This window comes from Ictalurus furcatus, chromosome 16, assembly GCF_023375685.1.
Source record: "Ictalurus furcatus strain D&B chromosome 16, Billie_1.0, whole genome shotgun sequence".
NCBI lineage: Eukaryota > Metazoa > Chordata > Actinopteri > Siluriformes > Ictaluridae > Ictalurus > Ictalurus furcatus.
The window spans coordinates 5120075-5137500 of NC_071270.1; the positions used below are offsets into that span (position 1 = coordinate 5120075).

Sequence of the window (17426 nt, forward strand, 5' to 3'; positions counted from 1 at the left end):
TGTTACGAGTGTTTGACCTGTAGTTGTGGAACCAGTTGGTGACGGTGCTGGCTTTGAGTCCGAGCTGCTGTGAGAGTTCCTCGATGGTTCCTGGCGAAGGATACGGCTTCTCCTCGTACGCTTTCCTCAGAGCCTCTTTCTCCCGCGCAGTGAGGACCACCCGAGACTTCTTCAGCTGAGGAACATACTCCTGTCCTAACTCTCCCACACACACACCGCTGTCCAGCACAGCGTCCTCACACACTGAGCTCACACGCCTCTTCAGGTACACTAGAGACAACACACACACAGCAGGATTATCATAAAGGGCACCAGTAGAGGAGTGTTCTTGAAATACAACAATAAGATTCAATTGAAGATTAAAAACACACTTAAGAGAATATTAATTTTAAGAACAATTAAACATCCCAGGACTTCACTGCTTTCATGAATGTCTTCTTTACATTTACAGAAATTTAACTGAAATACGTTTTGCCATTACAGTGCTGTTATACTCAAAGTGCAGCATGAATTCATTTATTGCTCTATTATTAAATAGACTGTTAGTCTGAAAGTGAAACTACTCAAATAAAAACAAGAACTAAAACAGAAAGTATATACGTCCTGCGTTTTGTGCTGAACCATTACAGTGTGATGGTGTTACAGCACCAGTAGGGGGCAGTCTCTGAATAAAATCTAACCAAATAAATATTACAGGAGATAAAACATGCACCACTTCAGTCCAGTTTTCGGAAACACTCAGCAGACATCTGAATATAATAATGTATAATTATTTGTATAATAGGATTCAGAGTATTCAGCTGTCCTTAGTGTTGATGACTGGATCTAGCCGAGTGCTGTATTTCTTCAGGTAGGGAAATATTTGAGTATTTGTGTATTTTTCCTGTGTTCACTGTGCTAAATATGTTAATATCCAAATGATGTATGCACAGAGAGAAGGAGGCGGAGCCAGCGGACATTTTGTGTTTGTAAATATGACTGCGTTTGCTCCATTGGTGGTTCTGGTTTGGTGACATGAGGATGCATTATAACCTGTGATGGAGATTGTAGAGAGGTGCATGTGTGTGTGTGTTTGTGTGTTTGTGTGTTTGTGTGTGTGTGTTCTAAGGTGAGAATGCTGTACCTTTTTTCTCAGTGTGTTTGATTTCTCTCAGTTTGTGGATGTTGTTCGTGTCGTTCAGCCATCGCTGCATTCGCACAAACGGCTCGCGGCCTTTCACACTGAGTCTGTGCCACGGTTTGGGCCGAGCCAAAAGATCAGACACGGAACCCTGAGTCAGACCCAAAACAGCCTCACCAAACAGACGCTGACCTGCACACACACACACACACACATGCGTGCACACATGAACACATATGAATCTTAATTCATAAAAGTCACTAATGACAAACTCAAGAATTATTAATAAATGATTAATTATTAATCAGCCTTTAGAAACTGAAATGTTTTTTTTCCAACAAACACACTAATACAAAATTATTTTACTTAAATTATTTTCAGCATTTTAAACCCAACTATATCTGTTACATCTTGTGTTTTCACAAACATTTAATTACACACGGTGTACATAATTAAAACATTTTATTTATCAAGTACAAGTCGTATTAACTACAATTCAGCGGTGATAATGAAGGGAGAGACGTGACGTATTTTATTTCGCTTTCTGGCTCACCGACGTTATTATCACTCAGCACCTCTCTGACCCTCTTGCTGATGGAGTAGGTGTCCAGTTCCGGCGGCGTGACCAACACATCCTGCATGCTGGCTGCGGTGTCATGTGACTCAGGCTCTGCCTCTTCCTGCTGGTCTCTAACGAGCTTAATGAGCTCTTCAGAGGAGCTTTCAGGAGACTCTGGGGCGGGGCTAACACTCGCCAAAGTCTCTGCTGAGACAGAACAAAGAAACATTACTGTACTGTACTGTGTTCTGTGTGTGTGTGTGTGTGTGTGTATTCGCTTAGAGGGCAGGATGACATTCAGCGGAATTCAGTCTACAGTGACTAATGAAGGGTTGTGCAGTGCCCTCAGCCTCAATCGCGCTCTCTCTCTCTCTCTCTCTCTCTCACACACACACACACACACACACCCTGGAGGAGAATTTCTTTTAGTCTGCTTTAATGCTCCTTAATGTAGGTCACATAGCTGATGTAATTCATCATGCACTGCACTGACATCACACACACACACACACCCACACACACACAAATCACTGCATATTAATGAGATGACACAGTTAGTTCCTCTTCGAAATCCAGGTCACTGTTTTTGTTACTGCATCAGGCTTTAAATTCAGAATACAGTGTATAAAACAGATTTTTACATCAAACAAAGACACAAACACACACACACACACACGTTTTGCTTCGATACACACTGCAAACTAAACACGAGCTGACAGCTGCGCCATTTTGGAGGCACGGCTAATCTAAAATTTAAACACTACATTAGAATGAAGTGTGTGTGTGTGTGTGTGTCTGTTACCCCTCATGGGGTCCTGCAGTTCTCCTTCAATCCATAGCTGCATTCGTATAAACGGCTCTCTGCCTTTCTGAGTCAGTTTAGTCCACTGCTTCGGCCGAGAGAGCATGTCACTCACACTGCCCTGAGAGAGGCCCAGAACCTGCACACACACACACACACACACAAAACAAACTCAGTCTTTAGATCTGATCATCTCTTGATTCAGAACAATCATCTCTTGATTGTTAGTGACACTAATCATGTTCAGTCATCTCAGTGAAGAGGGTGTGGCCTCTTGTGTGTCAGTCTCAGTGAAGTAGGCATGGCCTCTGTCTGTCTCAGTGAAGGAGGCGTGGCCTCTGTCTATGTTGGTCTCTGTGAAGGAGGCGTGGCCTCTGTCTGTCTGACTCAGTGAAGGGGGCGTGGCCTCTGTCTGTCTCAGTGAAGGAGGCATGGCCTCTGTCTATGTTGGTCTCAGTGAAGGAGTGGCCTGTCTATGTCTGTCTCAGTGAAGGAGGCGTGGCCTCTGTCTATGTCGGTCTCAGTGAAGGAGGCGTGGCCTACGTATTTCGTACCTTTTCCCCAAATATTCTTTGGCAGATGCCATTCTTGGCGAGTTTATCTTTGACCTGCTGCGTGAGCTCCACCGTATCCACTTCCTGGTACATGAATCTTTCGTACTGCTCGGCCGTCAGCGGCATCATCGTGGCTTTCATTTGCTTTGTTTGCAGCGACGAGGAAGAGGAGGAAGAGGAAGGCAGCACTGGGCCGCTGTGAGGCGTCTCGTTCGCGTTGGACATCTGCAGATTTTGTTCTGAACTTCTGGGAAATGGAGACTCTGTGCTCGGCTGGTCTTTCCAGTAATCCTGCGTGGAAAAGGGAATCTCAGACACCATGTTGCCCAGCTGAGGGGAGAACAGGAAGTTAGTGGATCAGTGTGAAATCTCAGGCAGATTCCCATAACATACAAATGCTTTTAGTTAACATTCTATATTCCCAGATAACCTTATTCCAAAGGCCCTACATCCCCAGAGTCCTACAGTGTCCATAAATCTCTCGTACCTCTGTGTCTTCCTGACTGTGTGTGTCTTTGCGCTGTTCGCACTGTATCGCGCTCCACCACTGCTCTCGCCAGGAGTCCATGACCGGAGAGGCGGACATGTTTTTCGCAGAGTTAACCTCCAGAGGTGAGTAAGGCAGCACAGAAATGGAGGAACCGAGTAATTTGGAGCCCAAATTGGAAAGGTCAGAGGTCATCGTGGGACCGGGCGCCGCCTGCTGAACGTCCAGGATGGAAGGAAGGCTGTCATCCGAGGAAACTGATAAAGACGAGCGGACACCTTCAACTGCAGGAACAGAGAGAAGAAACAGGTCTGAGTTTCAAACACTGCCTTTGCTGCCTCCTGAATACACAGGATAATACATTAAAAAAAAAAAATAGCAGGAAGTGACATCACATAGTCTGAGGAAGTGTAGTCGACTTACTTTTGTGTCCCTGCAGGTCCCGTTTAGTCTGATCCATAAAGGACCTGCGGGATTCATCCGAGCTGCTTTCAGGAACACGGACTCTACTGGTGATATTACCTGAGAGAGAGAGAGAGAGAGAGAGAGGGAGAGAGAGATAGAGAAAGAGAGAGAGAAAAGGAAAGCGACAGATAACGAGAGAGGCAGGAAGATGTATAGAAAGACAGAGACAGAAAAGGAAAGGCAGGTAGACAGATGGAGAGAGAGAGAGAGAATCAGAGAGAGAGAGAGAGAGAGAGAGAACAAAGAGAGAAAAAAAATCAAACCACCACCAAATGCCACCATATCACCTTAGTTTTATAGAAATTTCTCAGTAGATCAGTTTGACGTGAGGGGGTGGGGCCTAGAGAAGGCGTGTCTTTGAATCCATATATGGAATTACATATATGGATTCGACATTTACAAGCCGAATTTGTGATTAGAGTTCTCTGAACGTTAATAACATCCGTAATGTTATTTGTTTATCACCTCTCTGTCGACCCTGAATGCTCCTCAGGTTCAGGATGTTCTGCTCGTCAGACAGGAAGTGCCTCATCTTGTGGAACGGTTCTTTCCCGCGGACGGTCAGTTTGTTCCAGGGTTTGGGGCGAGCGAGGATCTCGCTGACGGACCCCTGAGATAACCCAAGCACGTAGTGTCCGAACACTCGCTGCCCGATGTTGTGCTTCAGCAGCTGCTCCTTCACCTGCCGCGCGATTTCAGCAGTGTCCACGTCCTCCTCCGTGTGCAGGTCCGCGCTGTAGGAGTTCTGCCCAAACGTCCGCTGGAGAAACGAGTTCACTGAGGATTTCCCAGAGAGCGGAGGAAAAGCGGCACTGAAGCGGTGCCTGAACAAATCAGAAGAAAAAGAGCGGGACGACTCCGGTGGAGCTTTGCTCTTCAGGAGGATTTGAGAAAGGGGTGGAGTCTGTGAGTGGGTGTGGTCGGATTGAGGAGGTGTGGTTGAAGGCGGGGCAGGAAGACGACTCTCAGCAGAACCTGAATGAGACAACAATATTAAACACCAGAGAGTATAAAACCCTGATAAACTGGTGAAGAAAGAAAGAAATGAATTAAGGACAGGACTGACTAAAACACTAAAACACAGGGATACAGGTGAGAATTATGTTCAACTGGCTTCAGGTGAGAATTAAAACACTACAATCAGGTTTATAATCAGATTCACATCCCAAAGGAGAACCAGTGTTTCCATGGAGAAGCCTAGAGGTGTGTACTGACCTGACATTTCCTGTCCCACACAATCACACACACACACACCTACCTGAGTGTGTCGCTACAGGGAATAAAGTGACCTAAAAAGTGTCTCTGGTCCACTGATTCCATCCTGCTCACTCTTCACAGGCCTTTTGTTATCTGCTTTCCTTTTATGGTCATCGTTTCCTGTCCTCATTAACCCTCACTCTTTCTGTTGCACCTGTTCATATTTCCTGTTTTTCATATTTGGTCAAAGCTTCGTTAACTCGCTCCCTCTGCTCCTTAAGCCCTTTTTGTAAATGTTCGCTGCAGGATACATTCATTTGTGGATTTCTCCGAGCATAAATAAGCAACGTTAGTGTGTTACACCAGTCTGTTCTAGACCACTTATCGTTTATATTTTATTTACCTATGTTGTTAATATTCTCTATACGGATGCGGTTATTAACCCTGAGGCAGCTCCAGTGTTTCTCTGTGCTAGATATTTTCCATATAAAGCTAAAATTTCATGTTTTTTTGTATTTTATCACCAACACGCGTCATGTATTTTATCCAAACGCCTCCTCAAACAAACACTCACCGGTGAAGTCTTTGTTAGTGGGTTGTTTTTGGACGCAGTCTCTGTCCTGGCCGCTGTCGTCCTGCCTGGAAAGCGACGCGTCCTGCTGTGTCGGGGAACCCTGTGCACAAACACATCGTACAGATCTTGTTTTTGTTTCACTGGGAGTCCTGAGCATGAGAGCCGCTTCCTGGGCTCGGAGATGAAGAAAATAGATGACACTTAGTAAAGTCTTGAAGCCTTACCTGTTCTGCGGGACGCTCCGAGGAACCGAGCTCCACGGATCTGAGGACCCTAGTGATGGGAGAATGTCGTGAATTAAGATGCAGTAGGAAAAATGTATACAAGCAGGACTACACACACAAAAGCAGAGAAAGGAGTTCACTTGGAAGCTCACTTCTCACCCTGAAGCAACGTTTATCTTCACTACTGAAGCATCCGAGCCAGAACACTTAATATAAAAGATTACTATACACACCATAAGTGTTCTATAATTAAATATAATAAAGCTGTTATTACAGAAAATAAAACTAGTATGTGTTCTGGAAACACGTGGTCTTTGACCGCAGGGACATTTTAAGTCTCAATATAATTAAATTTTTTGAGGATTAAACGGTTATAGACGTAAAACACAGCGTGCAAACACACCATGCTTCGTCCGGTTCATGCCGTTAAACGAGTTCCCCCCCCCCAAACATTTCCCTCCATTACAGTGGAATGTGTCCCAACAGGCCATCAGGACGGATTTAAACGCAGTACAACAGCTGAACAACGGCCCACATTCACCACCGGCCAACTTTATCGACTTTAATAGCCTCAAATCGAGTCGAGATTTAATCAGTTAGCTCACGGCTCACGCTAACGGGGTTAACAACCTCATTACAGATCTGAGAGTCGATAAAGCACAGAGTCGCTCTTTAAAGCCGATACTAAATACAGTTGGATCCAAATGTTACAGAGTTCTGAATCCAGTAGTTCTGCAAAGTACATCTTTAAAAGCTCCGTTTCTTTAAAAAGACATTCGGTCTTCTCATTTTTATCAATATGGTGCCTTTCGTCTGGAAATGTAAAGAACCTCAGAAAATCAGTGACTCGCATACAACTTCTAAACGTAGAAAAAAATTAAACCTGTGGTGTGTTACGGTCTAAATGTTTATAACTCACCTCAGTTCCCTTTTTATCTCCTCATAATCTGCCTGAGCCTCCAGTTTCTCCTCAAGCTCCTAAAAACAAAACAACAAATAAAAAGTCCACTGAAACATCTATCACACCATCATAATTTACTTACTCACTAATCCCTAATCCCTGCTTCCTACTCCATAATCTCTACTCACTGCTATCTACTCCCTAATCCCTAATCCCTACTGCTTACTCCCTACTCACTGCTCCCTAAAACCTATTCCAGTCTCTAATCCCTACTCACTACTATCTACTCCCTGCACTTTACTACCCAAGATCTACTCCCTACTCACTAGTACCTATTACATAATCTCTCTAATCCCTAATGCCTACTCCCTGCACCTTTGCTCCTAGTCCTTACCCACTACTGACTACTCCCTGCCACCTAATCCCTCCTCTGTAATCCCCAACCGTTATTACCTACTCCCTAATCCCTACACTTCACTCCTTAATCCCTACTCACTACTACCTACTCGCCATTCCTTGAACCCTAACTGCTAATCTCTACTCTGTATTCCCTAATCTTTGCTCCATACTCTTCCTTACTACTCCCTGCTCCCTAATCCCTGCACTTTACTCCCTAATACCTACAGGAAGTCTTTATGGGGGATCAGTAACAGATAGGATACATTCTTCATATTTAAATCATACCATAATCACTATATAGTGCACTATTTTGGAATCCTACTTGTGCACTCACAGTATGGTTAGCATCAATATGAATGGAGCAGGCCCTCACTGGTGCAGATTACCCACAATGCACCATATTTAAACATTCAAACATATTTTAACAGTGTTATTAAAAAGGTCCATAATATTTTCCATTAATCATACAGAAGCGCACTATGTAGTGGGTGTGTGTGTGTGTATGTGTGTGTGTGTGTACGTGTATCAGACCTGCAGCAGTGCGTGTTTTGAGTCGAGCTGCTGCTGTAATTCTCTGATCTGATTGGCTGTTGAGTTGGCGAGTTCAGTCAGGCTGCTCTGGAGTTTCTGTACGTTCTCCATCAGACGCTCCACCTCTCTCTGCTTCATCACAAGCTCCGCCTCCAGAGCCTACACACACACACACACACACACACACACACACCATGATATCACCATGTACTTCCTAAACTGAACCCAATAACACTCACCTTAGTCCTGAGTGCACTACAGAGGCACCCTTCAAAGTGTCCTGGTATCAGAAGAGGGAACAAAGTGGGGATAAAGACCTCCACTACACTCAAATTGCCTACAGTGATTGTTCCCATGGCAACAGCACCATGTGCTCTGTGTTTTGGTTGTAGTTCCTGTTTTAAAGGTGCCGTGATGATTGTTTTTATTGTTCTTACTGTTACAAATACAGGGGGGACACACTAAGCGCACATGCCGTACGCCTGAGAAAAACAATGTCAGTCATGTTATAGGCACGCCCACAAGGACCACTGACTCCACCCACATATTTTTCTTGTTACAACAAAACAAAAAGAGGTTGAGAGTGAAAAAGAATAATTTGGACACTGATTTAGCAAACTGCCAGGTTACTGCATCTCGCAAACAGCAATAATGAAAAATTTAAGTTAAAATTAGAAATACACAGTTAGCGGTAGCTGAAAAAACAGAATTTTAATTAATAAATCACAGGATGTTTGAGGTTAGAGCTGTCACCTGATTGGCTGTCTCTACATCCGTCATCGCCGCTTCATTCTCATCGAGTCTGAGAAGAGAAACCACGCCGTTATCACCACCACTGCGTCATAATCTTCTGAATAAATTTAGCTTTTTATTCAAACATATCATTAATCACACACACACACACACACACACATATGCACACACAGAGACATCAATGTACATCAGCGTGGTTAACACACACCTGCCATCAGGAGGAGCCCTGAGCCTGGGAACAGACTTTATGGCTCCATTTTCAGCACAATTGTTTATATTAAGCACACACACACACACCCACACACGCACGCACACACACACACACACACACACACACACACTGTTTTAGGCCCTCTCGGTTTCACGCTAATCCGCAGAATGTACTGTGTGTTCAAAGCAGAGTCACATGATCTCTAAATCTGTTATAACAGTGTCTGTTAGCTCATAACACACGCACACACACACACACACACACACACACTTTGGCATGGGGTGTGTGTGTGTGTGTGTGTGTGTGTGTGTGTGTGTGTGTGTGTGTGTGTGTGTGTGCGTGTGTGTGCGCACAAGTCAGAGGCCCTTTTTCCCTTCCCTTCACTCTAAAGCTCAATATTTATCCACACGTCTCTTTCTACTGCCATTTGTAAGTAGATTCCCTAGGTAGGCTCCCTAGGTAGGCTCCCTATGTGTCCCAGACATAAGTACACGCTGTTGAATGATGCTTAGGTCTGACCCCTTTGGCTTTCCACACACCGTCTGGCCCTTTTTAGTTTCCACTTTCCTTATTTAGTCGCTGTTTCCTGTTCTTGTTAATCCCATCCATGTTTGTGCTCTTTACAAGACGCATGTTACGACTGAATAAAGTCTTTTCATACAGTGCAATAAACCGCGTCAGACTGCGTTCAGTGCTAATGTCACCTTATTAACCTATCGCTGCTAGCTGTTCTACAAGCCCCACCCACTTCTGAACATTGGTGTTTAATTGGACAGATGGTGTACAAAGAGAGGTGTACACACAGAGAGGTAGCCATATGGAAAAGTACCTCATGTACACAGTTAAATATGCTGGTGGCTCTTTAATGTTTTGGGGCTGTTTTTCTGCCAGAAGACCTGGACATTTTGTTAGGATACATGGCATCATGGACTCTATCAAATATCAACCGATATTAAATGAAAACCTGACTGCCTCTGCCAGAAAGCTTAAAATGGGTCGTGGTTGGATCTTCCAGCAGGACAGTGATCCAAAACATACATCAAAATCAACACAAAAATGGTTTACTGGCCACAAAATCAAGGTCCTGCCATGGACCTTGACCAGGACAAATTATCCGATTCGCCTGACCCGAACCCCATAGAGAATCTACAAGAGACACCAGACCCAAGAATACAGACGAGCCGCTGTCAAAGCAACCTGGGCTTCCAGAACACCTCAGCAGTTCCACAGGCTGATCGCCTCCATGCCACGCTGCACTGATGCAGTAATTCATGCAAAAGGATTAAAGCCCAGACCGAGTATCGAGGTCATAAATTAACATACTTTTCATCAGGTCGACTATTACAAATTCTTTATTCTAATATTTTGAGATACTGGATTTTTGATTTCCGTGAGCTGTAAGCCGTAATCATCAAAATTAAAACAAAAAAAGGCTTGAAATATTTCACTTTATGTGTAACGAATCTAGAATACATGAAAGTTCCACTTTTTAAATTTAATTACGGAACAACAATTTACTTTTCCACGATATTCTATTTTTTTTTTTTAGATGCACCTGTACATTATAAGACTCAGACCTGTTATCTTTTTTTGTTTGTTGATAAACCTGTGTTGTGTTGTGCTGATTGTTTGATATCCATGAGAGCAGAGTATTTTTGTGAATTTTCTGAGCAAAAGATCAAATAATAAAAAGTTAAGTTAAATAAGGCACAGTTAAATAATAAAGACAGCCTTCTTTTTCACAGCCTTCTTTGCTCATATTTACCAAGGGTGCCAATATTAATGGAGGGCACTGTACCTTCCAGCTATTTGCCTTTAATTAGCTAGGCAATTTCTCAAGCAAGCTATCCAATGCTAGACAAATCAACGTGTAATTGAAGCCTAAACACATGCTTTCTGGCTAGCTAATGTTATTTTAACTAATATTATACAATTCAGAACTATGCTTACTAGCTAGCGAATGTGTAAACACAAAACATTTTTGGTGATGTCATGTGATTAAATTTGCGATTGGCTATACACTACACTGATATCTTATTAGCATCTTGAAACGTTTCATGTAACTGACCTTTCTTTTCCTGCACAGTCAGCGTCGCGTTGTTCTTCTTCATCCTCGTCTTTCGTTCCGCACTGAATTAAGTGTTCGTAAGACTCCAATTTCTCCCTCAAAGCTTTAATTGTCTCTTCTACAAGACAAAAAGAGAGAAACGTTAACAGATACAGTTTCCTTAACTAAGGACAGACAGAGGGAGGTGTATATATATATGCATATATAAACACACACACATACTGCATTATACATAAGTGTGAGCTGTTACCGTGACCTTTGACCTCTGCGACCTCTCTGTCGTACTCCTGCAGTCTCTCTCTCAACTTCTGATTCTCTGCCTCCACGTCGCGCATCTTAATAACTGCAATCTGCAGCTGCTGCACCACCTCTAACGCAGACACGGGGTCTGAGAGACAGACAGGTGAAGACAAAGACAGACAAGCAAAAATTATTCATATAATTAACAATGAATTAATTCGTAATTTAAACTGCTAACTAAACCTAGTAGCTATATTTAAACCCTTGTTATATGTTCGTTGGCTAGCTATTTACTTTTAGCTAATTTACACTAGCCTGCTAGTTATTTCACTCCTTATAGAGCAGGTTATAGAGCTATTAGCTAGAAACATGTGTATAGGAACTGATTCGCATTACCTAAGCGTGATGCTAATTTTTATACACACATAGACACACACACACCCCCCTGTGGTTAATTATGTATTGCTTAGAACTAATATTAGTTTGCTATTTATTGAGTAATATGATTCAATAGTCTCATGCTCACACACACACGCACACACAGCACAGACACTGTGATGTGATGACACTGTCAGACAGGAATGAACAAGCTCCAGATTTCACAGATAAAGGCAGACATTCCCAGACGACACACACACACACACACACACCAGTAATTTGGGGATACTGAGTGATTATACAGACGGGGAGTCCTGTCCCAGCACGCCTTTTTGTGTGTGTGTGTGTGTGTGTGTGTGTGTGTGTTTGTAAGCCTTGAAGGCCTCCCACACAGCTATTGAACTTTAGTTCAGCCAAAAGTCAGGCAGACACACACACACACATTCTCGAGTGGATTAAATGCTGTTTAGGAACACACACATTACTGTAGTGTTGTAGTGTAACCAAAGCTCCTACATGTGTGTGTGTGTGTGTGTGTGTGTGTGTCTGGAACAGTCCAATCTCCCTAAAGCCGGTGAAGTCATTACAGGAGTATGTGTGTGTGTGTGTGTGTGTGTGTGTGTGTGTGAGAGAGAGAGAGAGAGAGAGAGAGAGAGAGATGCACAAACCTCATAAATAAGACTGATGTGTTTATGTTATTCTCACTCTAGTGAAACAGTGTGTGTGTGTGCGTGTGTGTGTGTGAATTTGACACACACCTGGGACATCGATTAATCTCTTGTACACGCTGAGGAAAGCAGCCTCCGACTCTTTACTCCTTTCACACAGAGCGTCAATCTGGAACAGAACACACACACACATACACACACCACTGTTAACCCTTTAACAATGAGGAGTGTTTAACCTTCAATTGTGTTGTTTTCTTCGCATCACTGTGTACACTGGTGTAGCGTAACGTTAGCAGTAGAAGTATTCCTGATTTGATGATCATGGTATGCCGTTAAATCGATATTTCATTACACCTGTAATATGTTTCAAAGTATTTAAGGGTTCCGCTGATAAAATTGGTCGATATTCAACAGGACGTCAGATACATGATGGTTAGATAGTCATGAAAATATTGCTTTGACGCCAAACACAAGTTATCTGCTTACCGAGGCTAACTATTTAGCTAGCTAACACGTAGCTCTTACATTTCAGGACATCAACATTTACCTCAGATGTGTTGGGTAATCACTGATAAAACACTCCGTACGGCTATTACGCTGAAAACACATTTAGCATCGCGCTAACATTTATTCAAATGTCATACAGCACATGCGCATGAAATACTTCTTTCTGCTTGGCTTAAATGTTTCTAATGTTTAAATAAAATTCGACAATGCACTCGCTGTTCAAGGGGTTAAAAATCACGAGAATACGTGTTGCGTCTTTTATACACACACGGTGAAGACGCAGTGGCAGTGAAAACGAGATGGAATTATCCGGAACGTCAACTTTTACCTCAGATGTGTTGGACATTTACTAGTAAAACACTTCGTATGCCTAACATTACAGTGTAATTATACTTAGCATGGAACGCTAGCTAGATCACAGCCATACTGATCAAATTAACATAAACTCATGACTTTGAGCTTCGACACAAAAAAATAGATCTCGTTGCCAAACACAGCAAAATACATCTGAGTACCTCAGATTAGCATGCTAGCTCCCAGGCAAAAAGAAATAAATGAAAATGCTGTTCACTGGTCATGTTTACTGTGAGTAGAACAAGTACATTTTTCCTTCTGATGCGTATTACGGGTTTCAGAAAGCCGTAAAAGTGTCTCGCTAAAACACCGAACGGCAGAAAAGCTGTGAAAATGTTCCCAGATTAGCCGCCTGGACTCCGTAACGATCGGGTTTGAGCCACGGATGACGTATTTACGCCAGAAGATGACAGCTGGTGTTTAAGTGACTCTGCTGTAATGAAGACACGAGACATGAAACACGACGCTGGCGCCCGCCGGAGGAAAAATAACAGGCTGAGAGCGACACACACTTCTAGTTAGCATCACAGATTAGACACATCTGACAGCGTAAACAAACCAAACCCGCTAATTTCTGTCTGAATGTTGTACTTCACACAGATCTGTCAAAGCCAGCATGTGGTGTGGTGAGAGCGGTGGTCTTTAAGGATCTCACCACGGCTACAGCTACACTTTATGTCTCGCTAATGTACCCTGTCCTCTCAACGTGATGCTAGCTAGCTTTTTTAATAGCAAGCTAACGGGAGGTAAATGTCAAACCAGATATGTTTATTTAAATAAATGTCTTTAGTAACATCATCTAAAAAAATATAAAAAAGACTTAATTTATGAGTGGTGTGCTATAATTAACTAGGTTAAATATATTTTTTTTAAACCTAGCATTGCTAATTAGAACACAAGCTAACTCTGCTAATAACGCTCTGAGGCAACGCAGCACAAGTCTCACTTCTGCCTTTTCCCCGTTTCCCTTGAGACTGATGATTGTTTTGGTAACAGCAGGAGCACTATGTGTACAGTACTGTGTGTGTGTGTGTGTGTGTGTGTGTCATACAGGAGCAGAAAAGTCTAATAAAATGCTGTTACACACTTTACAGTCCTGTGGGAGAATTAAACAGTTCCAGATGTTTCTGTGTACAAAAAACATCTGGATTGACTCAGACAGCTGGAGAGACTAAGCTTCTGTCTCTCTCTCTCTCTGTGTGTGTGTCTACCTCTCTTTCTCTCTCTCTCTCACTCTCTGTGTGTCTACCTCTCTTTCTCTCTCTCGCTCTCTCTCTGTGTGTGTCTACCTCTCTTGCTCTCTCTTTCTCTCTCTCACTCTCTCTCTCACTCTCTGTCTACCTCTCTTTCTCTCTCGCTCGCTCTCTCTCTCTCTCTCTCTCTGTCTACCTCTCTTTCTCTCTCTCTCGCTCTCTTTCTGTGTCTACCTCTCTTTCTCTCTCTCGCTCACTCTCTGTGTGTCTACCTCTCTTTCTCTCTCTCGCTCTCTCTCTCTCTGTGTCTACCTCTCTTTCTCTCTCGCTCGCTCTCTCTCTCTCTGTCTACCTCTCTTTCTCTCTCTCGCGCTCTCTCACTCTCTGTGTGTCTACCTCTCTTGCTCTCTATCTCTCTCTCGCTCTCACTCTGTGTCTACCTCTCTTTCTCTCTCTCTCACTCTCTCTCTGTCTCTCTGTGTGTCTACCTCTCTTTCTCTCTCTCACTCTCTCTCTGTCTCTGTGTGTCTACCTCTCTTGCTCTCTATCTCACTCGCTCTCTCTCACTCTCTGTCTACCTCTCTTGCTCTCTCTCTCATCCTCTGTCTCACTCTCTGTGTGTCTACCTCTCTTTCTTTCTCACTCTCCCTCTCTCTCACTCTCTGTGTCTACCTCTCTTTTTCTCTCTCACTCTCTGTGTGTCTACCTCTCTTTCTCTCTCACTCTCTGTGTCTACCTCTCTTTTTCTCTCTCACTCTCTGTGTGTCTACCTCTCTTTCTCTCTCTCACTCTCTGTGTGTCTACCTCTCTTTTTCTCTCTCACTCTCTGTGTGTCTACCTCTCTTTTTCTCTCTCACTCTCTGTGTCTACCTCTCTTTTTCTCTCTCACTCTCTGTGTGTCTACCTCTCTTTTTCTCTCTCACTCTCTGTGTGTCTACCTCTCTTTCTCTCTCTCACTCTCTGTGTGTCTACCTCTCTTTTTCTCTCTAACTCTCTGTGTGTCTACCTCTCTTTCTCTCTCTCTGGGAATCTTGTTCTCTTATTCTGTCTGTCTGTTTCTATTACTGACTCTCACTGTCCATATCTATCTATTTCTTTATCTCTCTTTCTCTCACTCTTTTCTGTCTCTCTCTCTCTGTCTATCTGTCTCTCTCCCTCTTTTCAGCCTCTCTGTCTGTCTCCCTATGCGTCTCTCTCTTTCTCTCCCTCTTTTCTGCCTCTCTTTCTGTCTCTCTGTTTCTCTCCCTCTCTCGATCAATTGTTTTTAAAGTCATATTTTTATTACTGAGAGACTTTTTTCCTGTCAGGAAATGAGAGTGTATTCAGGAGGCAAGAAGACTTGTGGCCTGTTCAGTGTGTGTGTGTGTGTGTAATATATATATATATATATATATATATATATATATATATATATATATATATATATATATAAGACAAATGATGCCATATTATCAGCTTCCTTCTAAGTCTCCAGAGACCAAACTGTGTGTGTGTTAGTGAAGATGTCTGACAAAAACATTCCCCTCTCTCTCTCATACACACACACACAAACACACATACACACACACAGAAAGAGAAGGAAGTTTAATCACTCTCTATTTATAGCTGCTTAGTTGATGAAGGACTGAAACTGTAGAGTTTTTTCTGTATCACAGAAACACCCAAAGGACTGCAGTAGACAAAAGCCCCCCCCACCCCCACCTTCTCTCTGTCACACACACACACACATGGATTCAGCAGTGACCGGAGAATGATTTAATCTAATTCCTGTAATTCCTGTTAAATAATCAGCAGCTTGTGTGTGAACACAAACTGATACGTTACTGGGAAAGAGGACGACGTCTTCATGACTATTTACAGTACAAACACACACACATACACACACACACACACACACACGCTGTCGCAGCACTCCAGGGTTTTAATATAACTAAAAAAAGCAGCGCTGACAGGAAAAGAAAAACATTTGGGGGGTTATTTCCTGAATATCCTGTACAGTCTGCAGATTCTTTAAGAAAAAAGTTTCAAAGTGAAACAAAAAAAAAAAAAAGTTCAAAAACTAAACCACAGGACCATAAAACTGCTTTATATATTTATGGACTAAAACAGTTTCGTGAATATTTATTCATCACTTCCTTTCCATCTTTGTATTTTTGATCCGTCTGTAAAACACGCCGTAAAAGAAAAAGAAAAACGGTGTTTAGTGCACTTTGAATTTTATATTCCATGTGTGTAAATTCTTAAAAACGCGCAATTCTTGTTGATATCAAAGTACTGACAGACGAAAACATGAAGAGACACGCTGCTTTCACACTTTTTGGGGGTGTTTGTTTTGGGTTTTTTTGTCACACACCAGCACACGTTTTGTGTAATATAGAATCCCATGACAAGCGGGACAATTCTAAGTGGAACACAGCTTACAAAATTTGAAAAAAGTGTCGAGTGACATCAAGCGATTTTTTTTTTTAACCTCTGGACCAATCAGGCTGCGAGCTTGGAGGTGAGAGAGGAAAACAAACATGGAGGACTGATGCTGAATTAGACTTCACGCAGAAGCGGGACAGCGGAGCTCGCGATTACGTCGTTGTTCGACCTCTGTGTGTTTGAGCTACGAAGTGTGGAAAGGTCGGGAATTACGAAATACAAGTTATGCTCGTGGAACGCAGCATTAATTCCTCAACTCATTAATTCCTGTGTGTTTCGGTGAGAAAGATTTCATAAAGAACATTCCCTACAGAGGAAGAAGGAGAAGAAGAGCAATATGTCTTACCTCAGACTGGAAGCCCTTTAACAGTGGAGTGATGTGTTCGTGTAAATCCTGCAACACACACACACACACACACACACACACGATGAGTCTGGGATGTTAAACCTGTAATTAAGTGTGTGACACACAAGCGCTGCACCAGATTTAATGACTGTATTTAACGCTAACTTATTCACACACTCTGATTTTTGCTTTTCTGTGACGGCCAATCAAATCCCCCGATACACTGATGTCACTAAATATGTACTAATGGTAAATAATCATTACGACATCATCCTGATTCTGTGCTCCTCAGACATTCCTGCTTCCCTCTTCCCCAGGATCCTGTGTAACAGATGTGAATTCCAGCCAATCACGCTGATATGAAATGTTTATAGTGGGGGGAAATACAGGCACACCTCGTCCTCTCTCATCACACACACACACACACATACTCACACACACAGTCATTAAGGTAACTTTCCAGGCTGCTTT

General features: G+C 42.9%; 1 protein-coding gene across 4 annotated transcripts in view; it reads right to left on the reverse strand.

The window, feature by feature from the left end:
• Positions 1-17426, reverse strand: part of cux1a (cut-like homeobox 1a) — a 34861-nt gene that overhangs the window by 4971 nt on the left and 12464 nt on the right. For 2 of the 4 annotated variants that reach the window (XR_008388048.1, XM_053644508.1), the window contains exons 3-19: positions 16956-17003; positions 12222-12300; positions 11096-11233; positions 10846-10963; positions 8567-8615; positions 7814-7972; positions 6902-6960; positions 5983-6031; positions 5759-5858; positions 4453-4962; positions 3946-4044; positions 3523-3806; positions 3036-3365; positions 2482-2620; positions 1674-1886; positions 1124-1312; positions 18-270 (exon numbers count right to left, since the gene is read on the reverse strand). Coding sequence is in view for 3 of the 4 variants with exons in the window: in XM_053644508.1 (XP_053500483.1) it covers positions 18-270; positions 1124-1312; positions 1674-1886; positions 2482-2620; positions 3036-3365; positions 3523-3806; positions 3946-4044; positions 4453-4962; positions 5759-5858; positions 5983-6031; positions 6902-6960; positions 7814-7972; positions 8567-8615; positions 10846-10963; positions 11096-11233; positions 12222-12300; positions 16956-17003 (2816 nt within the window). In the remaining variant the exon portion in view is untranslated. The remainder of the gene's footprint in view (positions 1-17; positions 271-1123; positions 1313-1673; positions 1887-2481; positions 2621-3035; positions 3366-3522; positions 3807-3945; positions 4045-4452; positions 4963-5758; positions 5859-5982; positions 6032-6901; positions 6961-7813; positions 7973-8566; positions 8616-10845; positions 10964-11095; positions 11234-12221; positions 12301-16955; positions 17004-17426) is intronic. The other 2 variants (XM_053644510.1, XM_053644509.1) reach the window with 2 other exon arrangements.